Raw genomic sequence first — 26,197 nt, 5'->3', positions numbered from 1 at the left:
GGACTGGTCATCAAGCCTTTCTGGCTACTGACCACTCCGGAAGGGAGGTTGCTTACTTGCAAATGAAACCGCCACTCTCACATTTCCTCCTGGCATCTGTGTTCTCAGGGAAAAGCAGTTCTGGTCTGTGTAGAACATCCACAAGCACAGACAACTCGGCCTGGACCAGGGGCCTGAGCCGGTCCTCCAGGGCAGACACGATGTCCTGGAAGGAAAGCATCACTTGGTCAGCAGCTCAGACGGAAGCTGGCTAACAAGGTGAGACACTATCTCTGCCTACACATGTGGCATGGGCTAGGCTGTGTTAGCTTAGCTTTCGTACTGCCTCCCATTACTTGGAGTTATCAGACACTGTCCACTGGGTACCAGAAGCATTGCCTCCCAATCCAGAAAACAAAGGACAAACAAATCAACACTTTCTCCACCCCTTCATCTGAGACAATTTTAGGCTACTCAAGGGCCAGCCCGCATTATTTGTAAGTACAAAACCCAAAAACAAGTTTAAGGATGTGAAAAGATGTCTATACAATATGAGTTTAAAATAGTCAGGGAATAGTATGGATTCTGTGACACTGTTTTCAAGAACAATATCCATATCTAAAAAATACATACTACTAATCCACCACCACTGGGTTTCTCTGGGCGGTGGGATCACATGGGATTTTAATATCCTTCCACATAGTTACTAGTGCTGTCTGATTCTTTACAATGAGCAGCATTTACACAATAAAGTTATATAAACATGAGCACACAAATGAATGAACATGCTGTATCAACATGCTAAATACATGTACCCTGATAGCATGATGGTCTTCAAATGCAAAACACACAGCTGTAGGAAAGGAAAACAGAGAGAAGTTGAAAGGGCTGCCAACCCAACACAACAAACACCATTTAAAGGCAAATGATAGGAAACAGACAAGGAATCATCTACAAAAGATGCAGCAGCCCTGTGCCATGGCTTGTAGCCTGTCCCAGGGCCTGCCAAGTCAGAGTTTAACTGGCAGCATGCTAAGACTGGGAAAACACAACACAACACAAGGGGATTTGCATGGGAAGAGACGCCTCACTTCAATACTTTAACCTGTTGAGGGTTTCAAAAAAGGAATTAAAAGGTATTTTATCCAGTAACAAAAATTAAACCACATCAAGACAGTCTTAGCTTATGTTTAAGAGACTCTATGTAACGGTAACAGCTCAATAATGTTTAGGACACACAGAAAGGGATGTAAGATTAGAAAATTTTTCCTGGTGGGAGGAAGGGGTTTCCAACAAAAACTGTAAGAAATCAGGACACAGATTCTCTAATTCATATGACTTTCATGGGAGTGAAGAAGAGGTTCTCACTAGCTTCCCTAAGAGTATGCCTTTTGGGGACAATTCTTTCCCCCTCTATCCCGCTTCTCTTCACACCCTACTGGTCCCAAGTCCAACCCAAATGAAAGCACTGGCATGGCATGGAAGTAATTCTCAAAAACTGTATAAACATATTGCATGAAATCTTGCATCTTTTGAGAAGTCTGGACTTTACACTGAAATTTGTTTGCATTGTATTTTCAAATGTATGACATTTAGCAGTAAGAGAGGAAGAGCAAGAGAGAGGAGAGAGTGGGAGTGAGAGAAAGAGAGAGAGAGAGAGAGAGAGAGAGAGAGAGAGAGAGAGAGAGAGAGAGAGAAACGAAGATGCCAAAGCAATGAGCTGGGGAAGGCGCAAATGTCGAGGGAGCAAGCGTCTAGATGAGAATTAATTATAGACATGGTTAACTGGCAAGAGCTGTCCTTATCACAAGTTTTGCTGCACGAGGGCATCTAATGATGACAGGAACTCGGGGGTAATGTATAACTGCAAGATCAGATCTTTTCAAGCACTGACAAGTCTATACAGCAAGTAATGACCTATCTATGCCATCTACTCTATTTCCCAGGATAGACCTACTCAATCTACGAGGCAAAAAACTAATGTGTTTGCAGATAACTGACATGGAACTTGCTGTCCAGAAAATATTATCTGATCACAGAGTGTTGAGTCTGTTATTTCTCACCTTTCCAAAAGCACAGAAAGTCAGGAAATTGTCCTTCGGAATCAAAGTTACATTTGCTTAGGAATGCCTTTACCACAGGAAGGACCTCAATCCTTATCTTGCCCCGGAAGCTCTATAGGCCTCTTAGGGCGGAAGTCGTACACCTCATGTGTTCTGTACAATAGTCTTTACAAAGGATGTTTCCTACTCTTTGCCTCTTTAAATCTGATCTTGGCTCAATGTTACTTCCTCAGCCAAGCATCCCTCATCCCCTACCCTAACCACAGTCAAGATTAGGTCTTCTGTTGGCCCTTTAGGTTTTACATGTGTAATCAGCCGAATAATGGCCCTGTCTCCTCCAAATCTGGAGATCCATGAAAGGGGGAGATCACTTAGGGCTTTTCTCACCACTGCACATCACCAGCACCCAGGGCTGATGGACCAATCGATGAATTTATTTGTTTTTATGTCAATTATAGACCCTCACAGTGACTTAGTTACTTCTCCAAAGGAAAGTAACGTTTCTCCATAGCAGTAACCTTAGTTATTGTAACAGAAGCCCCTGAGTGTTCACTATACTACATTTCTGGCACCGTTCAAGGACATGTGTTTTTCAAGGACAGCCATTACAAAACACTCTAGTTCACACACTGCATAACATGGCACTGATATCTTTCCCATGGTTTAGTAGCTTGAATTCCCCTCCTAGGAAATTAAGTGCACCTCTGAGGCTGCATTGACCAACAGAGGGCAGCAGAATTAATGTCAAGTAGCATCTTTAAAGTCGGGTGATAAGGAAAAAAACTGCTTTCAAGAGGCCCTAGAAATGTTGATAGACTCGGCTGTCACAATGGGAGGAAGCCCAGGTCACAGGGAGGTTCCACGGGGATTTCAGACAATAATACAGCTGCTGCTCAGTCAGTTGTCTACCAGGCAAGTGGCCCCCTTCAGGAGCTTTTGTTTACCAATGACTTTGTCCTCCTGGCCTCACAGACCTCTCTTGGGAACCGAATTTGTATGTCTTGTGGCTTGAGAAAATATAGTTGTGATCGTCAAGTTAATCTCGACTTCCTTCAGCATCAGACATTACCTGCAATCTCTCGATGATATTTCGGTAGTCTCTAGAAGCTGCCAGAACAGAGTCTCGACGAGCAGCGTTGCGGGCCGATAGCCGCCAGTTCATGGCCGTTTTCTGCACAATGTTGTGGGACTTCAGGAAGAGGTTGTTGACTTGGCTGTCCAGGTCAACAGGAATGGCTATGGCCCGGCTTTTGGCTGGAAGAGAGATAGATGTCTCATGAGTCCACGGCTTTCAGAGTGGCAGGATATGGGTTTGAATCCTCAGCAGCCACAGGGCTGATTCTGCCATGCCTCCAATGGGCAAGCATGTATGGTATGGTGAAGACAGAGAGGGAGCTCAACCTCTAACTGCAGTTTAGTTCAGGATTTCCCAAGGCGAATCCTGGGGACAGGAGCAACCGTGAACACTAAAACGGTTCCAAGTGATAAAGCTTGGGGAAGACAGCTTTTTGAACAAACGGCTTCCTACAAATACCCACATATTTGTACATCTTAAGAAGTATCCAGATGACTTGCTAGGTCAGAGATTTTTTTTTTTTTTTAAATCTGTTGTCCTATATCACAGCCTATAAAAGCTGACTTCTGCTGACCAGGACACAACAGCATCTGCCCTGTAGGCTCTTCCTTCCCTCCCTAAAAAAGAACAGAAGGAAACAGTGAAATCTACCTCAGGGGTGCTCAAAAGGACACCTGGTCAGTACTTGTTTATCAAGACTGTCAAGGTCATGAATAACAAGGAAAAAGCAAGAACCTGTCACGGATCAGACTGGAAGGGAGTGCTGACAATTGTGCGTAAGACAGGTATGAGGGTGTACCCCGGCGCAGAAAAATGACAGTCATGGAAACACTAGTGAAAACCTAAATCAAGCCTGGACTTTAGCTGGTGACAATTGTGTCACTGTCACTCTCTAACTTCTGAAAGATGTGCACTAGCAAAGGAGATGTCGCTAACAGAGGAAAAAGTGAGGACACGGGAACCCACTGCATCTTCTTCATAACTTCCCCAGGGATCTGAAAGTCATACTAAATAGGAGCTAACCTAAAAGGCTAAGATGAACACTTCTGTGTGGGGAATTCTCCCCAAACGAAAGGAACCATTTCCTGTCTTCAGTGCTTCAAAACACGGGAGATAAAGTGTCTTCCATTGCCTGTATCTAACTGTAAGAAGAGCTGCAGCATTCTGAAGGATGCGCTAGAGAGCGACCGTTTTTATCTCAATAGAACACACAATGCACAGGGAAAAACCAACTGCCAGTCAATGACTTCCTAACAATTTACTCTATTAAGTGGAAAACCACGGAAGAAAAATACAATATAAAAATAAAAAGCAGGACACCTGGCTTACACTCATCTCTGTTAGAAAACTTGTGCACTGGGACCCAGAGAGATGGCTCAGCGGTTAAGAGCACTCACTGGACTGCTCTTCCAAAGGACCCAGGTTCAATTCCCAGCATCCACATGGCAGCTCACAACTGGAACTCTAAGACACCCTCACACAGACATACATGAAGGCAAAACACCAATGCGCACAAAATAAAAATAAATAAATTAAGAAAACCCATGCACTGGCCAACCTATCTAAAACTGAACAAGACACAAGGGGCACCAGTCAGGTACAGTTTTAGTCAGTCCAGAGGAGGCTGTTGCCAAGGGGCACAGCACTTGTATTTGGGAGTGAATAGGATGGACTCTTTTTATGACTTTGCACAATTATCAAATTATCTGTTTTGGTTTTTGTTTCCTTGCCTTTTTGGGGACTGCACCCAGGGCCTCATGCAGATGAGGCAAGCTCTCTACCACTGAGCTGTGTTCTGGCTTTCCCTGTGTTGTTACTGCTATGGAGATGACTTGAACGGTGCAGCCTCTCTAATCAAATGTAAACGGCCGTCAAGCCAATGGCTTCCTTGAGTTTGAATCAACTAACTTATGAAGCAAGGGCTCAGTCAGACATTTCGGCATGTCATGTCTCTATAAACTGCTGTCAAGTCTGAAGAAAGTAGAAGGCCATCCAGGAACCCTCTCAGCCTAATCTCTCACAACACACACGCTCACACGTGCACACGTGCCCGCGCACACGCACACATACAAACACACACACGCACGAGCAATACCTGTCACATGAGAAGATGAGAGTACAGGAAATCAGGTAGCACCTAGAAAATTCAACCCAAGGAGCCCTCACAAATATACCCCTTGCTCGTCTAAAAGCTACATCACAGAACACAGAATTACTCATGTGTTTATCTCCTGGTCACTATGGAAATTTTCTTGCCTGTAAAGCACCCATCCATTCCCAAGGACACCCTTTCTGAGAAGTTGCCCTTGCTGTTTTCAGGGGTCTGGGTATCTAGTTCAGTCCCAAGACTTCTCGCCTGAGGTGGGAAGCCTATTCCTTTGCATAGAACTTATGGAAGGTGGGGAAGGGTTAACATTGTAAGTTTGTTTTAAGTAGGTGCCGTAAAAGTGGGAGAAGAAAGGTGGTCAGCGTGGGCAGAGGGAGAAGTTCCAGGATAATGGGTATCCACAGGGTAATCATAATTTATAGCAACTTTCCAACTATTTCAAACTAATTAGGAAAAAGAAGTCTGACGTTCCCATCACATGGGGACCTAATTACCCGGACATGCTGTATCCCAGAAATATGTGCAATGATGGTACCACTTAAACTTTTCTCAAAAGGGCTGGGGTGTAGTTTCGTGCTAGAGTGCTTGCCTAATATGGAACAGGCGTGTTTAATATTTAGCATCTCAAAAAGAAAAAGGGTGGGGAGGATAATTGCCTTTTAGGATGGGAATCTTGGGGGTTAGGGAGCGAAGGGAGGAAGGAGGACCAGCCACTGTACAGGGAGAGGAAAACAAGGCACCATTTGTGGGAAAGGGTGCTCCTGAGGATCTGATGGGTGCTTTACGGGAAGAAAGTTTCCATATAGCAAAATGCATCTGTTGGAGTAAACAAACTCAGGTTTTGAATGAGGGACTTCCCGGGGCCTTGAATATCTTCATGGATTGTCACTTGCCAAGAACTGTCTGACTTTGAACTATGGAATCTTATTTTTTAAGGACTTACTGGTTCTTACTGTGCTGGCTTGGCAAAGACAGAGGCTGGGGAATCAAGAAGAACGGGGTCAGGCTTTGCAGCTTCCTTCCTTACAAGAGGCTCAGTAAACAGCGGGAAATTCATCTGCGTTCCACTGTATCCACGCTGACTGAGGACCTTACCTACATCAGAGAGCACCCGGATACAGCTCTCCACGGAGGCCTTCTGGCTCGGCATTAACCAGTTGCAGTGGTAAACTCTGAACACACCTTGCAGGAGTTGCACAAAGACAGGTTGGCGAGTCTGTAAGAAGGGACAAGGTCAAAAAGATTGTGTGAAACTCCAATGACCCAAAACACAAGCTAGTGGGAAGACTCCAGAAGGGCAGGGGCTGGATTCCAGAAACTGTTTGTAACGGTGTAGATATTAACTAGCCCCTAGAGAGCCACGTCCTAAAAGGTGGTACCCCGGGAATGAGGTGGGACCGAGAAAGAGGTCCTTCAGACATCGAAAGAATGTCTTGGTAGCGATTGTTGGACCTTGACCTCCTCTTTGCTCTTTTTTGCTTTTCTGATGGATAGGTCTGGCCCACAGATGCTCGTGCCCAAAGCACAGGACCTGATAGTGAACAGAAAGCTTCTCAAAGCTAATGAGGAAAAAAAAAAATCAATCTTTTTCTCTTTGTAACTTAATTATTTCAGGTTTTTCATTGTAGTGACAGAAATCTAATAAACACAGAACCTAGATAACAAGAAAAATTCAGGATTATTTTAAAGCAACAACATATTATCACCAATATGATGCTACTTATTTTCACGCATTTTAAAAGTGATATTATCTAATTAATTCTGATCACAAGAATCAGTAGTGGACTCAAACTCCCAAAAGCAGTAACCTTGTCCAGCTACAAACTAGCTGAATTACTCGAAGGCAGTGATTTCTCCATGGTGTTAGCTTTATCCAGTATATAAAGTTGATCATAGCAAATTGCCCCAAACTTTCCTCCAAGCACTATGTCCTAAGAGCAGAATCCAGACTAGCCTTAGACTCATGATTCTTCTGCCCCAGCCTCCTGCTGGCTGCACTATAGGCACATGTCACCAAGCTCAGCCAGAATTTTTACGTTTAAAACATCTTTTACATTTCTTTATTTTTTAATTATGCATGCATGCATGCCATGGGAAGTCAGTTCCGTCCAGCATTTGGACTCTAAGGATCACCCTTGGGTTACTAGGCATGATGGCAAGTGTCTTTCCTTACTCAGCCATCTCACTGGCCCAACAAGCTGTAATGTTAATTCACAAAAACGAAATGCTAAGTGGATGTTAGCCAGAATCTACTCCCTTTCTTACTCATGGCAGTGTCTTTACCAGCTGAGATGGGCGGTGTCTATAGGTATTCATTTAACTCTGGGTACAAGTGAGCTACCTTCCATGAGAAGACCTCTCTGTGAGGGTCTAAGTGTGTAATCCTTTTAAAGTGAGAGAACGCACACATCTACTGAGTTAGATGCCGACTTTCCGAACGCTTTTTAAGACGGCGATTTTATCTCTCTCCAGATGATCCCTCTGGCTCTACCAGGCAAAGGTAATTGTCAGTGATGAGCTAGACCAGTCATCTGTTCGAGACAGATGGGCCACTCAGCTTCACTAAAAACCAGGGGATGCAGTGGAGAAAAGTAGTGGAAACTCTAAAGGAACTTCTGTGATGAAAGAAAAGGAACCGCTCTGGAGGGAAAGCGTCCATTTTAAGAAAATGAAACAGAGTTAATAGAAAATTAAGTTTCCTCTGTAAATGTGGTTCACGTGTCTTCCTTTTAGTATGTATGAGAATACAAGCCAGCATGTCAGGCCTGATCTCATGTAGGCCTGGATGACAATTATGTGACATGGAAGCTACCTTTGTGTTACAATGAAACACAATGGCTAGGGGAGGATAAAATTACCCAAGAGCACTAAGGGGGGGGGGGAGGGCGCTGAGTCAGCCGGTTCCTTCCAGTTCACCTGGGACTGAAATCTTCAGGAAGCGCATCCTGTCCTGCACTCCCACCATCCAGCACGAAGCTACATTACTCACTGAGGTCAAGGATGCAGGAAGCCAGAGGAATTGGCAGAGAAAGCTAGAATTAGCTAAGTTTGGTGGCTTTTTCTTAGCTCCTGAGTTTACACAGGGGCCCAATCAAGACAAGCCGGAGGCCCCGAGTGCTTCTTCCTGGCCAGGCCCTGTGCAAAGTGCTTTACAAATGTCTCGTCTAGCCTCAGTGTAACTCTGTGAAGAAGGAGGCATTATTGTAAATGCTGAACTTGGGATGAGAACCTTAAAGTCTAACTCATGGAGAAGTGTTCCTCCATTGTTCAGCTCACCTGAACAAGTGTTTATGCACCATCTACTTGTTCCTGTCTGATACCTGGGGATAGAAAAGATGACCTAACGGGTCACCAGTAGCTGTTTCCTAATTGCTAAATGCAACAGGCAACCTGGTGACATCAGCTCATTTAATGTCTTAGTCAAAATGACAGACAGGGCTACTGTTTGATTGGATGGGTGATCAAGAGCAACACAGGGATCGTGACAGTTGTAGGATTTATCCACAAGGGGGTGCTATCTGAAAGTGGTGGAAGCTTGGATAGGCCAGGGAGGCATTGTGGAAGGATAGTGGGATAGTGGTTCCTCTCTGCTCCTTTCTCCTTCTTTCCTTTCCTTCTTCTCTCTGCCCACCTCTCTCTCGCTGCCTCCAGTTCAGTTTTGCAGCTACACGCAATCCCATTTCCCATCACCAGGACAGAGCTGAAGCAAGCGCCTCACTGTAACGTGAAACCGATTTAGTTATCCAGCACCGACTTCCTAAGCCTCCCCTTTCCCAGGTCCAGGGGTCCTACTTGGTTCTGAATGCTGCCCTTCCTGCATCTTCCCCTAGCCTCTTTCATCTCCTCCTTTGAACCATTCACGTTCTCCCCAGGCCCGCTGAAATCCCTTCCTCACTATGGCAAAGACTTAAGTCTCTTTTTAATCTTTGGTCATCACCAATCTTCTGACTCTCAGAAACTCAAGTGCTCACTCAAAAAATTGCTAAGCACCAGTCAACAAGGGACCCAGCAATGTCTGGGGGACAACAGTATGTGGACTGGTACCAGCGTCGTGTTTGAACCACTCTACTGCAGCTCTCCTCACAGGAGCACGGGACATTGATATCATAGCCCTCGTGGGCATCTAAGAAAAGAAGTTCTGAGCCAGGGGTGCTAGCACCCTTGACAAGGTGAAGCAGGAGGCGCGGGAATTCAAGGCCAGCCTTGGCGACAGAGTGAGTCTGAAGCCACTGCAGGCTACATAAGACTGTATTTCAAAGTAGAAAGAAGAATGGGAAGAGAAGACATGGGAAGCGGGAGGGCATTGGAAATTCAGTGACCTCTCCGTCTTAAAAGAGCTCATATGGGACAGAATGGAGATTTGAATACAATCTGTTTTGCTCTAAAGTCTCCAAAATTCTCCTCTTCCTCCTTGGATTCGACATTTCCAAGCTGACTCTTGGACATTTCGCTGGCAGCTCAAGAGCGCAATCTCTAATGCCAAGTTCATCATTTTTGTCCCTGGCATATGTGGAGGGAGGGAGAAGGCATGGAGATCTAGCTGGGAAGAAGACATGCCTTTCAAAAGAGAAGGATGGGGGCTATGGGACCAGCACAGGGAACGTTCACCAGCGAGGAACGGCTCTACGAATGTGGAGCAACGTGGGTGATTGACATTCCATACTACAAGGGAAGCAGATCTGGCCTCACTACCCATTCAGCTTTCCTGCTTGGCCCTTAGTGTTGCAGTACAAACACATTGGCCTGGCTGCTAATGGGCTCCTGCTCCACTTCTCAAGTATGTGCAGACATTCAAAGGTGACATGCACCTATATTCCTCCGTGACTCAACTGCTGGTGTTGAGTTATTTCTACACTAAGTTTCTCAACAGTGCTTAGGAATATACCGTACTGAAAAGCTCCTCCTTAGCTTTAGGGTTAGACAGCACAGGGCTGAGATCATGGCGACGCCACTTGGCATGCGAGAGCATGGCTGGGGATGGGAGCTGAAGCATCGGGGCTGAGTTTACTTCAAGGCAAAATTCCATCTACACTACAGCCTGTGGTAAGCGCCCATGAATTCTTTGTAAAATTGTTTTTATTATTTGTAATTATGTTTAAGCATATGTACGGGGGCTCCATGCAGCCTAGAGCCAGAGTTACAGTGTGTTGGGGCCACCTGATGGGGGCTGGGAATCAGACTTGGGTCCCCTGGACGAGCAGTGCAAGCTCTTAAGTGCGGAGCCATTTCTCCAGACCTAAAATAATTCGTTTCTACTTACCGAATACGGAAATCCATTATACAAATTTGACTAGGAATCATTCTTCTCTTGGATAATTTACATTACTTTTTAATTTATTTTTATTGGGAGATTTACATTTTATAACATGTCTCTCACTCACCCACCCTGGTCCAACTGTCAGTCCATGGCAAGGACAATGGTGACTTTCTGGCTATCAGAAATTGAGTGCTGCTTTCGCTCTGCAGCCTGGACAACAGGCCTGTGGTCACTGCTGTAGTGACCAGTTCAGATGTGGGTTGTAAAAAGAAAAGTGCTGCTTCTGATTGAAATAGCAAAGATGTCCCCTGAATCTACAGAGTTCAGGCTTTGACAAGGTGAGTGGCAGAAGCTCTGGCAAGACTGCACAGTTGGGAAGGGCTTCAGAGAATCCCACATGAACTGCGCTGCAGAGTGGGTGGTAACTGCGCTGCAGAGTGGGTGGTAGCATCCCTTGTTATCTCCTACACCACCTCTCACCTCAGACACCAGGCACTTCTGGGGAATCCAAGGAGTACCATTCTCAGTTAGAAGAGAGTTCTCGGTATTTGGAGATTACCAAAGAGAAGTTGGAATTTTAGGACAAACCTCTATGTTTTCAGGTACAGTCAGTCTTGTGTATCCTTAGGTTCTCTGTCTGCAGAACTAATCAAGAACTGGACATATCTGAAAAATGACCAGGTCTGTATGGAATTCACGTATATATTTTTTTTTTTTGTCTCAGCCCCTGAACAATATTGTAGACCTACGACTCACGCAGCAGCTGCATGGTATAGCTCACTATAAGTCCTCTGGAGATGACTTAAAAGTCTATCGGAGCAGTGGGAAGGTTTTATGCAAATTCTAGTAAATTCTATACAATCACCTCACCATTTAGTACTCAGGACTTGAGCACCCCTGGGTTTAGGTCTGTGAGGACAGGGGAGGTCCCAGAATCAATGCCTATAGCTATCATGGTCAACCGTACTTCTGCACCCAAGCGTCCCTGACAAAGCGACCTTCCATTCTGACTTTGCAGAGTGGCTCATTTATAGCAGCTACTCCACACTGAAGGCCTGGATTGCAGATGCACAGAGGAAAGCCCCACCACAGAGGCACTTCTCACCTGCAGAGTGGTACTCTGGTCTGAGAAGGGAGAGCTGAAGAAGGTCGTGACGATGCTCATCACGATTTCAGTGACGTACTTCTCCAGTATCGAGTCTGCGTGTTTCCTGTCGCTTGTGTTGTTACAGGCCTGGAAAACAGTTGGATGCTGGAAATGAGACACCCAAACCTACTCCAGAATCCTGAGAAATACACTGCCTCCCCCCCCACTGATCATCAATCGCAGGACAGAGGTAAGGATTTATAGGTCAGAATTTATCCAAGAAAGAAGTAATTAGAGCAAATAAATAAGCAAACAAATTCTGCACTGTGGATAGAGAAGAAGACTTAGCTTGAGTAGCATGACATAACACAGATGTATAAAATTGGTAAGGCTGACATGTCTATCCATCCAACTTCCTGCCTGTACCCACAAGTCGGGAGCCTTGAAGAACAGCAAATGAGACTGGAAGTAGAGTAGCCAATTTCCCTTAAAGGCAAACTGCCCCCAGATAAGTTATCTGTCTACTCTCTCACCCACATAATGAGAAGAGTGAATGCACCATAAGACCCTATGCTCTTTATTCATATGAGATTTTACTGAGTTTGCAATAGGAGGCCATAATGTGTAATAGCTGAGCTCACTGGTTTGGAATGAGAAAACGCCTTGGATTTTACCTATCCGCTACTTTAATTTTTCTGCTTAGAACAACAGCAGCCCTTTATAAAGTTAGAGAATAAATTTGAAAATAAATTAATTAGTTCTATACCTTGAGTTATAAGAATCACTTATAATACAAGGTAAAAAAAAGGAATTATTAAACACACACACACACACACACACACACACACACACACACACACACGCCTCACCCTGCAGATGTCCACGAGGAAATTCTCAAACAATTTCCACATGTGATTGCTTGTGTAAATCTCCTTCATTTCCACCTCAGTGTCTACATAGCAGTGATTCAGGAAGTTAATGTAAGCGATTTTAACCTGCAGGTGGGAGAAAGCTTTTATGAAAATCCAGTCTGTACCTGAGGAGTCCACGAGCTCCATCCCCCACAGTGAGACTCAGTACGCAGTGATGTGGGAGTATCATATATCAATCTGTTGATTTCATTGGTTAATTAATAAAGAAACTGCTTGGCCTGATAGGTTAGAACATAGGTGGGTGGAGTAGGCAGAACAGAATGCTGGGAGGAAGTGAGGCAGATGCCATGCCTCTCCTTTCCAGGGCAGATGCAATGAAGCCACCAGGTCAGACATGCTGAATCTTTCCCGGTAAGACTGGTGCTATACAGATTACTAAATATGGGTTAGGCAAGATGTGAGAATTAGCCATGAAGAGGCTAGAACTGATGGGCCAAGAAGTGTTTATATGAATACAGTTTGTGTGGTGTTATTTCGGGTATAAAGCTAGCCAGTGGCCGGGAGCTGGGAGGCGGGAAGCAGCCCGCAGCTCCTTCAACAACGCAGCATCACTTCACGTCCCTTGCTGGCTTTTGTTTCTGTGGCCTTTTGATTTTCCAAATTCATAATTATAAAATTCAAAACCATAAGGATTTAGAAAGAGAATGTTTTTATGGTCTGGAGATATAATTTGGTGAAAAAAACGCTGACCAAATGAGAGGTTCAACCTCGACTGTGCTGTTCTTGTTTGTGAAGGCACAGTTAAGTATCGCACAGCTCAGGCTGGGAGATGGTAATACATGACCTATGTCTGCACACACATGAATGTAAGTGTCTGCAGCAGCACCCTTTATAATGGCCATCAAGTGGAAACAGCACAAGACTGTGTCAGTGACAGCTGGAGAAACAAAATGGGGTATTTGGATATAAGGAAGTATCACTTGGCAATAATCAAGTACCAATGCATGTAAAAGTTGCACGAGCTGTAAAAAACTATGCTAAGTGCAATAATCCAGCCAGAGCCAGACATCCTGTGTGATTTCATTTATACCGAATGACCACAAGAGGCAGAGAAAAATAGGTGACTATTTAGGCTGAGGGAACTGGAAAGAAAGGGGAGAGGCTATACAGAAGGAAATGGGGAAAATGTTTTACTTTACTTCTTTGTCTGTCTGAGACAGAGATTTACTGTGTATTCCTGCATGGCCTGCTATTTACCAAGTAGCCCAGGCTAGCCTCACATTCATGGCAATCCTCCTTCCCCCACCTCCTGAGTGCTGGGATAATTGGCATATACCACCATACCTGGCTTTAAAGGTACTCTTTCAGGAAGTAAAATTATACACCATTTTTTTATTTCTAATAATTACCTGTAGTTACCATATTTTGTATCATGGTCATTCATTATTTCTGTACTAAGAGTTTTTGCTTGAAAGAATTAACCTAAAGGTGAAGGGTGTCTCAACCCATTGTTAGTCTCGGGGCACATCCTCTCTGAGCTGAATTTGTCCCACAGCCCTGAGGCTTTTATCCCATTCTCTAGGAGGAAGCAGAGACTCATTTGTTTCCTGTTCTTTTCACACAAGAATCAATATTCAGGAAAACACCAGTGGTGTGAAAATTTTTTGTACCATGAGCTATATAGGCTGTTAAACCCAAGGGCTCACCAGGCCAGCCACCATGTCTCCATCCAGCTATGGCCCCATGTACGGCACAGAGCCCGGGAGAAGGGTGCCCTTAGGGCCAAGCTGCTCACCTCGGGGATGCAGTCTTCATGAGTGACCACACGAACGATGTCATCAAGCGGGAGCAAGGAGTTGCACTTGATCTCTGTGTACACATTCTTGCCCTCTGTGCACACGGCCAAGAGCTCCACCAGATGGATGTGGTACATGAGAGGGCTGTTCTCATCCATCCGGTCACGCTCGGACCGCATCATCTGGATCAGAGTCTGGAAAGAGGCTCTGTCGTTGTAGAACACCAAGACATCCTCTCCAGAATTGACAAGCTACACAGGGAAAAGGGCTCATTGGTGTTCCAAGCTTTCAGGAGTGAGGTAGCCTTACAAAATTCTATGTGTAGAGTAAGGCAGACTTACTTTCCCAAGCAAGCCGCGTCTGTACCAATAAGCTCATCTACGCCCCACTTGTTTCTAGATGGACCAAACAGCATTTCTTAACAGCATCATGTGAGTCCAAAGACACAGAGTTATCAGGGTGATCATATAAATCTACTAGGGGAGACCAGACTGTACACCAAAACACTCCATGGAACAGACTGCTAGCCTGCACTCTCGGGTTACTGTTTTCGTAGTTTAAACATTTCCATCTTTTAGTATAGTTTACAAGGCATCCGGATGCGAATCCATCCCATTTCTCATTTCTTTGATCATAAACTATTCACTTCTTAGATGTGTTCCTTTCACCCTCAAGTCATTCTAGCTAAGTATGGTGATGCATGGCAATTTGTCTTCCAGAGTGTATCTTCTAATAAATCTATGCTAATTTAATATACATCCATTTTATCACTATATGAAGTACAAAAGCTTTAAAAAAGGCTGGAACAGGCCGGGCGGTGGTGGCGCACGCCTTTAATCCCAGCACTCGGGAGGCAGAGGCAGGCGGATCTCTGTGAGTTTGAGACCACCCTGGTCTACAAGAGCTAGTTCCAGGACAGGCTCCAAAGCCACAGAGAAACCCTGTATCGAAAAACAAAACAAAACAAAACAAAAAAAAAAAAAAAAGGCTGGAACAGAAGCCAAAATAAACTCAGTCAATTCTATTCACTCTCTGCCAACATATCTTGAACCCAGTAGGTGCAGGATTTTATTTTTATTTTTTTGGAACTACTAGGGACTGAGCCAAGGACCTCATGCATGCCATGGTCAAGCACTCAACCACTCTTCCCTTGATAGTATACCTGCTCACTACCAACCAACTGTAATGAGCTCTAATCAAGGGTATAGATCCCAGGACGGATCCTTTTGCTAGGTTACTTAACTTTGTTGTACCTCAGTTTCTTCTCTAAGTAAAAAGAGAGACAAAATATGACCTATGCCTCAGAGTTTTGCTGTACAGAATAAATAAATCATAACACAAAAATATCTTAGAACAATATGCAGACTATTGTAGACTTCAAGGAAATGTTAGCTATTACTGTTATTATTACCTCTTTTAATCTACAAAGTGGATTAAATGAAAACGCTCACTTAACAGAAATGAGAAGTCTTGGGATATCAAGACATGAGAGCCAGTACATGCAAGCCAGTAAACAACGCAGCAGACATTTGTACCCTAGGCTGAGTCAACTCTACTGCCCCTGGAGCTATAGGTGTAGACAGTACAATAAATCCAAACACGGGGTGAGTTTACTCAAATCCCATGGGAGCTATCACCATGTTTGCAGGGTGGACCTTCCTAATCAAAGCCAATATTCATCACAACTTCCGCAAAGAACCAAATGAAACTCTGCTTCCATCCTGCAGACCAGATGCTCCTTGTGAAATATTAAGTCAAAATTGTTCAAGCTAATTAATTGGGTGAGTAATTAAATAAAAAAGTCATAATTCCTGGAGAGGAAGCTGTTCTGGCTTACTGCTCACGCTCACATTTAATCTCCACATAGATTGGTCTAGCATTCATCTTCCTTTTTTCTGTCTGAAGAGTCCAAGCCAAATCGCCTTACAAGTAATAGATTTACTGCTACCAAGAATCAATCAGACTCTTGCCTAAGTTACAAAATGTGAAACTACGCACATGTACAAGTACACCCTTCCCTTCCATATGGCTCCTCAAGAGGGTGCCAAATCACACAGCTAGGACTAACTTAGCTTTCTACAGAACACCAGATGGAGGTAGATGGAAATACGTGGTTGTCACCTCAGCCATGACCATGTCTTGGCACTTTTTAATGAATTTCCCTTCTGCCTTGACAATTGTCTGGAGAAACTTGATGTACTGGACATTTCGACCGTGGGTCTCTATGCAGTGGACGAAGTGCTGGACCACTCTCTCGTTGATCTCACTGCACAACTGGAAGTTGTTCATGAAGATGTGCTGCATGGTCACTGCCTCCAGGATCTGGGAACAGATGAGGATTGTGCACAAGGATGGGGTCAGAAAGAGCCCAGAACAGGTTAAAACATGAGCTAACCAAGGCTACTAAAACCCAGAAGCACTTGTCCATGAGAGCACGCTTCTCAGTCTTGTTTCACGCTATTCCGTTTGCTAGCAAACACCATGTTTTTACAAGATACTGTTAAACGGCTTCTGAAAAGATGCTGTGTGCATTTTACAGTACAGTCCAGTTCTATATTTATGTGTATAAATGCTTTGTCTGTATGGATGCATGTACACTTCGTGTGTGCCTGGTGAATGCCGAAGTCAGAAGAGGGTGTGCTCTAGGAACTTTGCTTTGCACCTTTTATCCAGAGTTACTCATAGTTTCTAAGTTTTATGACTGATATAAAGTAGATGCTTCTATCGCCACCCTTTTTAACATAACAAAGAGCGTACATAACCCTATTACCCAGAAATCCTTTAACAGAGAGCTCCAGTTGTTCTAAGTATGTGTATTTGTATATACAATGATATATTTTGCCGTGTTATTTACAAACCCAAGAACTAGACAGTGACTAACTATTCACTAAAAAGGAAGTGAACTTTAACTTACAGCCATTTTATCGAATGCCAGTGAGCCATGGAAGACAGTGAGAAAAATACTCATCTATGGTTTACAAAGGCATCAGTGATGTGTCGAACAGAAAAAAATGCAGTATGAAAGATAGTGCATGAAGTATGAAGGCATCTTAAACAAAATGTGCTATATTCATTTACTGTATCTAGGAATATGTACTTAACAGACAAGCTATATATAAATGTTCTGTGGGCATATTACATATTTAGCTAAGTACTAAGACGTCTCACTTTTGTATTGGTAATCATGACACATTAATATTATTAGGAAAAGATAGAAATACACCTTTTTTGCCCTTACTGCTTTCCTCCTTTATACCCATGGCATCCTAGGCTCACAATATGGAGTACTTATGTCCTGAGAGCTGGCCACAGTGTTCTCCTTTGGAATGAATGCTACATTCTAACAAGTCCCAGAACCCACAATATCTAAGGACAACTGGTTCCCCACAGTCCTCCCAATACAGGGTTGCCCAGAGGCTTCCTAGCTCACCCCTGGGTTGAGAAACAGGTTTATGTGTTTATGCAGCAAGGCTTGATTCTGCTGGTTGCCTGCACAGAAATTCTGCAAGAATTCATGAGCCAGCCTCATTATCTCCTGCATCTTGGTGTCTTCTGCCTGTGTGGGAGGAGAAACAGGAAAAGCATTTATTGTAAGGCTTCTACTCCATGCTATTACTTTCCACCAAGGTGGCATCCAGAGGTGTATGCCCAAGGCACTGTGGGTAGAGTGAGGTGCTTGTATGACCCCCTGAGAAGCATCCAGGAACAGACAGATTTATGTGCCCTGTAACTGAAAACGAATTCTTTCCTACTGGTCACTAGCACTAACACAAAGATTTTGCATAGGAAAAGGCCATGGAGTCAAAGTAACAGAAGGATCCCATTGTCTACTGTTGGCTGAATTTCTGAATCCCTACTCTGAATTCCGACTTTGGAGAACAGGTGCTGACTACAAAGAAGGACCTATTTCACCCCTGTTGCTAAATCCTCAGCTCATCTGCTGACTTTTTAGAGGTCACCCATTGTCAAATATCTGGGAGGAGACGAAAAGTCCTCAGATTATAAATTAGGACAACTGTACCGTTTCATCCCCTTTCTCTGCAACCCTAGACATATCTGTAAATGAAGATTTAGCTTTCCCTTCTGAAAAATGGGACAGTATCTGCCCTGGGCACTCCACATGGTTGGTCATGTAACTCTTCCATAATTCAGACTCTGTAATTTCCCATTACCACCTTTACTGTTATTAAAGAGTTAAATATTGTTACAAAACAGAAAACCTACTGTCATTCTGCCCAGTTCTCAATCACAAACATTTGAGGCAGTGAAAGGAGATTGAGACTCTCCAAAGTGGACGTCACCATTCACATCCTCCTGCCAATGGTCTGCTAATGCATCTTGTATCTATCACATCCTCCTGGAGGCAGGAGACTGGCAGGAAGGATGAAGACCCTCACACTGTCTGTGACATGGACTTCCTAGCTGTGTGACCTAGAACTTCAAGTTACTTCAATGTCCCCATTTTCTCATCTGTAAGTGGAGATAAAAGCAAGTACACACAGTACAGTCACGAGGAGGGTAAAATGAGAAAGTCCACATGGAGTGCTTAGCAGGCACGGAGAAGTACGAGTCAGCTATGGCTTCTGGTTTGAACGGAGGTCAGTAAAATTAAAGAGCAAGGCAGAAAAATTTTCAGATTAGTGAGTCAAGAAGTTAAACCCAAAACACTGCGGGTACTTATATAACTATCTGGAAATGCTGCAGCTATTCTGAGCTGACATGCCAGGCACAAACAGACAGAGGGTTGGAAGTGGTCCATTTTTATAGCTCGTCAACTTCGGCCTAAAAAGTAACCCAACCCTGGGAGAAGACAGGACAAACCCATCAGGAACAAGTGGCACAAGGATCATGAGCAACCAGCTATGGTAATTAAACAGAAGAACAATGGAATGCTCATAACAAGTTTCTGTAGGTGGGAGTGGGTACTATGCCTACCTCTAATTTGGGGGCAAAAGTTTTACATGTAAGACACTAGAGGACTCAGGAGAGAGGGATGCGGCTAGTTGAAACGGGGAACCTTGAAAGTCCTATATGCTTCCATTTCTTCTACTAAAATAAAGAATCTGTTAAGCTCAAGGCAGCGAAGAGCTTCTGGGGTTTAAAGAGTATTTTCACAAGGTGGCAGGCTTGGAAGACATTGTGTGACAAGATGTTACTTGCTGGGAATCTCTAGCATTCTCACAAACTGGGATGTCTGTGCTCTATGAATGGCTATCACTAAAGTCAAGGACCAAGCTATGGCCATCCAATCATCTTCCCATACTACACACTGGAAAAGTGTGGAAGACATGCATAGTTGTATTAACTCCAAGTTTAACTCCAAGTTACCAACAAGTCTGATGTCCCAGAAGGATGCATGTTGTGTTTTCCTTGTGGCTGGGAAAATATATAACTCACCTGCTTGATAACTTCTCCCTGACTAGGAAGGTAGCTTCTGTGTATGTCACTATCTAGACTAGCAGACCCAGACTGCACAGGAGAGCAGAACTGGCCCTATTCATACAGCTGTGTCACCCTGAACCTCACTGGCCACAGGACAGTAGGAGCTAAGCAGCACACGGGGCTCAGGAAGGTGTTGGGCAACCTACAGTCTCTCAGCAATAGGTTCACTGCAGGAGATGATGAACCCAATGGGATTCTTTTGGATGATCTAAGTACTCCAGAGTCACACCAAACTTCCCTAGGCCTCAGTTTCATAATATGTCAAGTGGATAAACCACAAAGCCTCACTGCTATTGCAAGGTTTGAATGAATGCTTTCCCAAGAATCTTGCCTGCTTCCATAAATGCTGAGTAGTTAGCTTCCTGCCTGTTCTTACTGGGTTTTGTCAACAAAATCCAGACATAGCTGGAAAGAGGGAATTTCACCTGAGGAATTACTGCCATCAGATTGGTTTGTAGGCAAGTCTGTGGGGACATTTTCTAGATAAATGATTGATGTGGGATAGCCCAGTCCACTGTAGGCAGTGCCATCCTTGGGCAGGGAGTTGTATTAAAAAGCAAGTAGAGCAAGCCATGGCGAACAAGCCAGTAAGCAGCATCCCTTCATAGTCTGGCATCAGTTCCTGCCTCGAGGTTTCTGCCTTGAGTTCTTGCTTTGACTCTCCTCAGTGATGAACTGCAACCTGAGAGTTATAAGATGAAATAAACCCTTTCTTCCCTAAGATGCTTTTGGTCATGGTGTTTAGCAAAGCAATAGACACCAAACTGAGACAGTGGTTTTCTAAAATACAATCTTCTGTAAGCAACAACCAAAAAACAGTGAGGGGAGGAGAACTTGGTCCAAATGCAGACTCAGATGATAGGACAATGCCAAGGACCAGAGCAATCACATCCCATGCTCCTTACTCCTTCAATAACTCATAGAGATTACTTTGTTTTAGTCATGTGACAGACAAACTAATATGCACATACATAACCTCTGGTGTAGACCTAGTGGTCGCCATCTAGCAAGGGTTAGGCATGATAGAAGAATGGAATCTTTGTTTCTTTGTAGAATACCAACATTGGAGGTGTGGGGAAGTCTGTCTCATATAAATTAGCTAGAATCGCTTTATGTCACAAGCTTATTTCGCTGTTCACCTACTATGTCCAATCCTGAAGTGTTTAGAGAGGAGAATCAACCCACCCTGGGAAGCAGTAGCCTGGGTGCAAGGCCCTCTCACCTTCTCATAGGGGATCTGCAGCAGTTCGAGCACCACGGCATGAGCGCCCATGTTCCTCAGCAGCCGCTGCTGCTGCTTCCTGCTCTTCCTCACTGAAGCACTCTCTTGCACACACAGTTTGCTAAGTCGAATCAGAATCTGAGAGGAAGAAGTCAATATGAGAAAACAAACCTAGAACTGTAGTGTGAGGAGAACCCAGAAGGGGAGCCGGTGACAATACATGAACAACTTAGGACGGGGCATTCCTCCAGTATGTCATGTCCCTGGATGATGGCATGAAATCCAGTCAGTGTGAGAAAAGTGTGTCTTTCAGAATAGATAGCATATCTAGGTTTCAACAGCCAGTGAAATGAGTTCATGGGTCACTTAAATAATCTGACCGGACAACAACTGCCAAGACTTAGGAGGGCTTTGCTGAAATAAAAACCACTATATGCAGAGACTTCTAAAGACAAGCATGGATAGAAACTTAGTGACCATATGGATGAACCTTTGATCTGCTTCAAACCTGAAAATTATGTATCACTTTTGAAAAAACAAAACAAAACAAAATAAAACAAAACTTTGTCTACCAAAGGTAAGGGACTGAGAGCATTCAGTTAATTCACAGAGGAGCTGGGATTCAAACTCAGACCTGAGGCTAAAACTCAAGTGTTCACTTAAGGGTGCTGCTACTTTCTCCCTGGTCAAATTTTACCCAAAGAAAAAGAGCTCAAGCAGTGCGCCTTCAACTTGTCTACGCTATAAAGCTCCTTAGAGAACTATCAGGACGAAGCAGGCATGGGGCAGCTCACCTCCTTCACCACTCTGTAGTTGTAGCTGCTGGTGCTTTCATGCTTTTGTGGCTTGTTACTCCCCTCCTAGGGACCAGAAAGAACAAACATGTGGTCGGTGATTCTCATGGTCAACTTTTGGGTAAGCATCACCCTTTATGAAAGTACACACATTCTGTACTGTCTTTCAATACTCAGGTGGCCCAAGACATTCACATATTCTTCAAGCTTTGGAAGAAGATGTCATGGTCACAGGAGGCCATGCCCTACTGCGTCTCTGCGGGAAATGTAGTACTACACCTGACTCAACTAGGCTCTTCTCTATGGTCCAGGGTTACCCAGAAATACATCTGAACTTTGATTTTATAGCTAATTTCCTAGGAGAATAGTGGTTACCCTGGCTATGCAGCAAGCATCTATTGGGAATAAGACCCACCCTATCATCTGTATTTATATTTAAGACTTGGAGAGGATGTTTCCTTGTTTGAAGGTGCAGAAAAGCCACTTGGGAAACACAGCTTGGATTTTGCTTACCTCAGTCTTCTTATGTTCATTTTCACCAGAGGCACCATCCATGGTCTCATCAGGACCCTGGCCTTTGTACACCCACAGCTCCGATTTTTCCACAATGGAACGCAGTTGGTCCAAGTCTTGCTTGATCTGTTTGTAGTTGTCCACATCTTGGCTGGTAACCAGCAGTTGAACCTTAATGAACACAATCCATTAATTACACGAAACTTAAAATGTACATACACACACAATCGTTTTACTACACATTACACCTCTTTTGATACCCAACAGCCATGCTGGCTACGGGAAGTACCTGTTTGAAGGCCTGAAGGACCTCCTGCCTTTGGCTGAAGTGCCGAAAGAGGAGCTGCAGGGCCCCAGACACCAGGGGTGGGTAGTCATGCATTGTTAAGTGGAGCAGAACACGGAGGAAGGTTCTGCCACCATGATCATCCAAGTCCAATGGTGTGTTCTCCTCACTACAGGAACACAGAAAGAGGGAGAATCTGCTAATTGTAAACCGCAGATTCAGGAACATGCATGTGAGCCTTGACAGAGCAAACTGCAATTCAAACACTACTCTGTGCAACGGAACCTCAGAGTTCATCAACTTCTTAACGAGACAACTGTGCATGTGAGACAAGTAAGGGGTTTCAACAATGCATTTTTAAACCAAAGTCCTTATGCTCCTAAGCTAACGGGACTGACGTTAGAGGACTCATGACACCTCAGACAGTGTTCTTCCACTGTACTTCATCTGTGCTCCATAATCTACAGCAGATGTGCGTCTTCCAAGTTTTTATGTTTTGCTCACCATACGTTTTGATGATGGGCAGTGTTAAGTGGCCACACAAGTTCTTAAACCACGACTTTGTTCTACATGTTCATTAGCATCTCCATGTATACTGCCACCAACTGGTTTGATCTCATGATTCCTGCTTCGAAGTATTGGAACGAACCAATAAAAAACTCAGTCTGCTCCAAAGGAGATTCAGCCGACATATTTAACAGTGGTTACTTCAATATCTATGATAATTATTGTGCTACTTACATAAAGAAAATCAATAAACAGACACTGAATTGAATGGAAAATCACTTCACTAACTGTGTTAGCACCTATACTGTGCCTACAGTTGCATGAATGACAAATGGTGAGACCTTCATGGCTGCAGGTTGTAAGTACAGGGAGGACAAGACGTGGCAATATTGTAGTCGCACTGTGTACCTAAAAAGACGTGATGGTTGCACTGCTGCGCAAGATGAGGTAAATGGCTGGAGAGCTGAGCTGTCCGTATGATACTAAGTGTCATCACTGTGAACTGGATATCATATGATACTTAGCGTCATCACTGTCAGCTGGAAAAACTGCAAACAGATGTGCCTCAAATTTCACATTTTCTTACATTAAGCACTGAGGCAGACTGCTAACATTCACAGCTCTATGAACTGGGCCTTTGCACTACGCACATCCTTATGTAGCCCTCTTTATTACTAACACTGGCCTTGGCCAATACATCAGTAAGCACAGTGCGAGCAGACGTGTAATTAGCACTTGTGTACTGTTGGCTTGTCTTCTTGGAACATTTGTTCTGGAAATCAGCCATTGTACTGTTAGAAGCACAAATTGGCCATGTGGAGCAAGGTTGAAACCTCAGCTTTAACATATTCTTTTGAAGGCACCAGAAATGAGTACAAGAAGCAGGGTGTGTTATTCCCAGTTACTATATCACTACAGTTGCATGGCAGACCTAACTGCTCAGGGGAGCCCCAGTCAACCCAGAGAACTGTGAGAAATACTTGGTGTTCAAATTGTTGAGACTTTTGGAGAAGCATGTTATTATCGAACAATAAGTAATAGAACCAAATCTGCTAATTGTAATTGCTTTGCATATAGGGTATTTATTCTTGTAGATATGTGAGTCCATTCTAATAATGATTTATGTTAAAACTAAGGCTTGTGATGATAAGAGGGGCTCACATTAGCAGTAATTAAGGGACAAATTGTGGGGTTTTCTTTTCTTTGTTTATTTTGTTGTTATTGCTGCATAGCTTGTCCAGAGCTCAGGAATCTACTGTAGTACACGTGCACCACCTAAATTCTGTGACTCAGTAGCTTCAAACAGAGCAGTACAAGAACCTGAACCTGCAGGCTAAACAGTGATGTGCCCAAGAAATAACCCCGTGAGACTTATAGAAGGGCTGCGTGCCACATTCTCGAACTACCATGACAGAGTCCATGAAAGCACACTTGCCTTCCTCCAAAGATGCCTTCTGCTTGTTCTTCAATGTGTTCAAAGTCGAGAGCACCTGAAAGGTGAGATGCAACAGGGCCTGAAAACCTGCTTCTCACAGACTGACGCTAATGCACTTCAATAGCGATGCTCACGGGTGGCCTTCGAATCGGCCAGAACCAGGACCTGCAAAGCTAGGGGCCAGGCTAGCCAGACAATCCTCACAACTGTCATTTTTCATTGCTAAAGAAGAGTGATGTTCTCAATCCAAAGAAGGCTTAGGCAGTCTGGGAATCACGTCTACCCACTGGCTCTTAGCCTTTCCCATTATTTTATGGTTGAGCACAACTCCAAAAGTTACTAATGGACAACTGAGTTCCCTGGAAATATTTTTGGGATTCCGTTGGTTTCGGGTTGCTTTACAGGTAATCCCAATACTATAAACCTCAGCTATCCTCAGTTCCTAAAGACATAAGGTCTACCTCCCAGAAGCAATGTTTACTTTTTTCTCTCCCAGTATGCTCTTGATGGAAGAGTCCTTAAAACACAGCAATCCTCAAGAGTAGTCACATTTTACTTTTTCTGGAAGATATTGTTTTGAGCTTCAAGTGCTATTACACCCAGGTCCCACCCTATGGATGAATCCCCAGGCTGGCATCACTAACCTGGAACATTACTTGGCCCTTCTTGGTTGCTGTTTCCGGAGGATGTTTCCGACGACTGGGAATTGCTTTCATCAAACTCCCGCTTAAATATACACAGGAGGCAGGAGATCCTATAATCCAGCCTCACATTCAAAATAAACTAAAGATTCAAGTAGAAATGGAAACACTTGGTTACATTAACATACCATCTTTAACACTTTGCCAAGCCGCTGCATTCTGGCAGGGCCTGGTATCAGCAGCATCAATTACCTTAGGCACTGAGTCAAATATTTGTCTTGGGTTTCAACAGTCATTTTAACAACCACAGACTTCTGAGGGGCACACGAGTCTGCCCATGAGACACCTTAGCTTCCGGTGCAGTCTCTGGCATCCTGAAGATGAGTTAAACACCTGGAATGCTACATCACTCAAGCCTCCATCCTCTCTAAATCAGGACTCTATTTCAGCAAAGATTCAAAGTCAATTCTGGGCCTAACCTAAGAAGTTGGCTGCTTTGAACTAAAAAGAACTGACAGAAATTTTGCTTTAACTTCCAAGAATTTGCTTCATTTGTATTTACAACCACTTTCTGATCATCTCCTCTGATTTAGGTAGAGCTCCTGGGCTTTCATTTTGTTAACTTCCTATATTCCCTATCCCTCTACTGCTGCAGACACGTTCCAAAGGATTATTGCTAAGACCCAGAAGAAAAGTCAGCCAGCTGCACTATTTAAGCATCCTACCGACATCCTTCCTTCCCCTTTCTCCTAGCTTCTGCTTAGTCCTCTGGGTGACCTTACCCAATTTCAGGCTGTCACCAGTACCAGATGGAGACAGATGTTTGACCTGTATCCAAGCTATTAGTCCATGTTCCCAAGTGACCATTGTACATCCTGTTTGGTATCTTTCCAGAACCTCAAATTCAGTATTATACAAAACCAACTATAATCATTACTTCTAGGTGTCACCCTGGATTGATTTAAAGGACACCCAGATGGCTGGCAGGAGGCTGGGAAACCACACAGAAAGGTGGGGAGATGGGCAGTGAGCAACTATTAGTGAGGAAGGAGGGGTTCCTTTTGTTTTTAATATTTTTTCAGTTGTAGGAATACAGCAATTGACACAGCACATGGAAACAA

At 44.0% G+C, this 26,197-nt stretch overlaps 1 protein-coding gene across 11 annotated transcripts in view; it reads right to left on the bottom strand.

Moving 5' to 3' along the window:
- Itpr1 (inositol 1,4,5-trisphosphate receptor type 1) overlaps positions 1–26,197 on the bottom strand; it is a 341,711-nt gene that overhangs the window by 131,064 nt on the left and 184,450 nt on the right. For all 11 annotated transcript variants that reach the window (XM_005364968.3, XM_026788263.1, XM_013352965.2 and 8 more), the window contains 14 exons: positions 25,080–25,218; positions 24,436–24,490; positions 22,497–22,662; positions 22,208–22,378; positions 21,695–21,760; positions 20,901–21,038; positions 17,667–17,792; positions 16,358–16,558; positions 14,236–14,487; positions 12,438–12,563; positions 11,587–11,715; positions 6,320–6,440; positions 3,112–3,296; positions 57–205 (listed from right to left, as the gene is read on the bottom strand). In XM_005364968.3, the coding sequence (XP_005365025.1) occupies positions 57–205; positions 3,112–3,296; positions 6,320–6,440; positions 11,587–11,715; positions 12,438–12,563; positions 14,236–14,487; positions 16,358–16,558; positions 17,667–17,792; positions 20,901–21,038; positions 21,695–21,760; positions 22,208–22,378; positions 22,497–22,662; positions 24,436–24,490; positions 25,080–25,218 (2,024 nt within the window). The remainder of the gene's footprint in view (positions 1–56; positions 206–3,111; positions 3,297–6,319; positions 6,441–11,586; positions 11,716–12,437; positions 12,564–14,235; positions 14,488–16,357; positions 16,559–17,666; positions 17,793–20,900; positions 21,039–21,694; positions 21,761–22,207; positions 22,379–22,496; positions 22,663–24,435; positions 24,491–25,079; positions 25,219–26,197) is intronic.

This window comes from Microtus ochrogaster, unplaced genomic scaffold, assembly GCF_000317375.1.
Source record: "Microtus ochrogaster isolate Prairie Vole_2 unplaced genomic scaffold, MicOch1.0 UNK1, whole genome shotgun sequence".
NCBI lineage: Eukaryota > Metazoa > Chordata > Mammalia > Rodentia > Cricetidae > Microtus > Microtus ochrogaster.
Note: the sequence above shows the minus strand (reverse complement) of the source record. Positions and strands in the feature narration are given on the sequence as shown.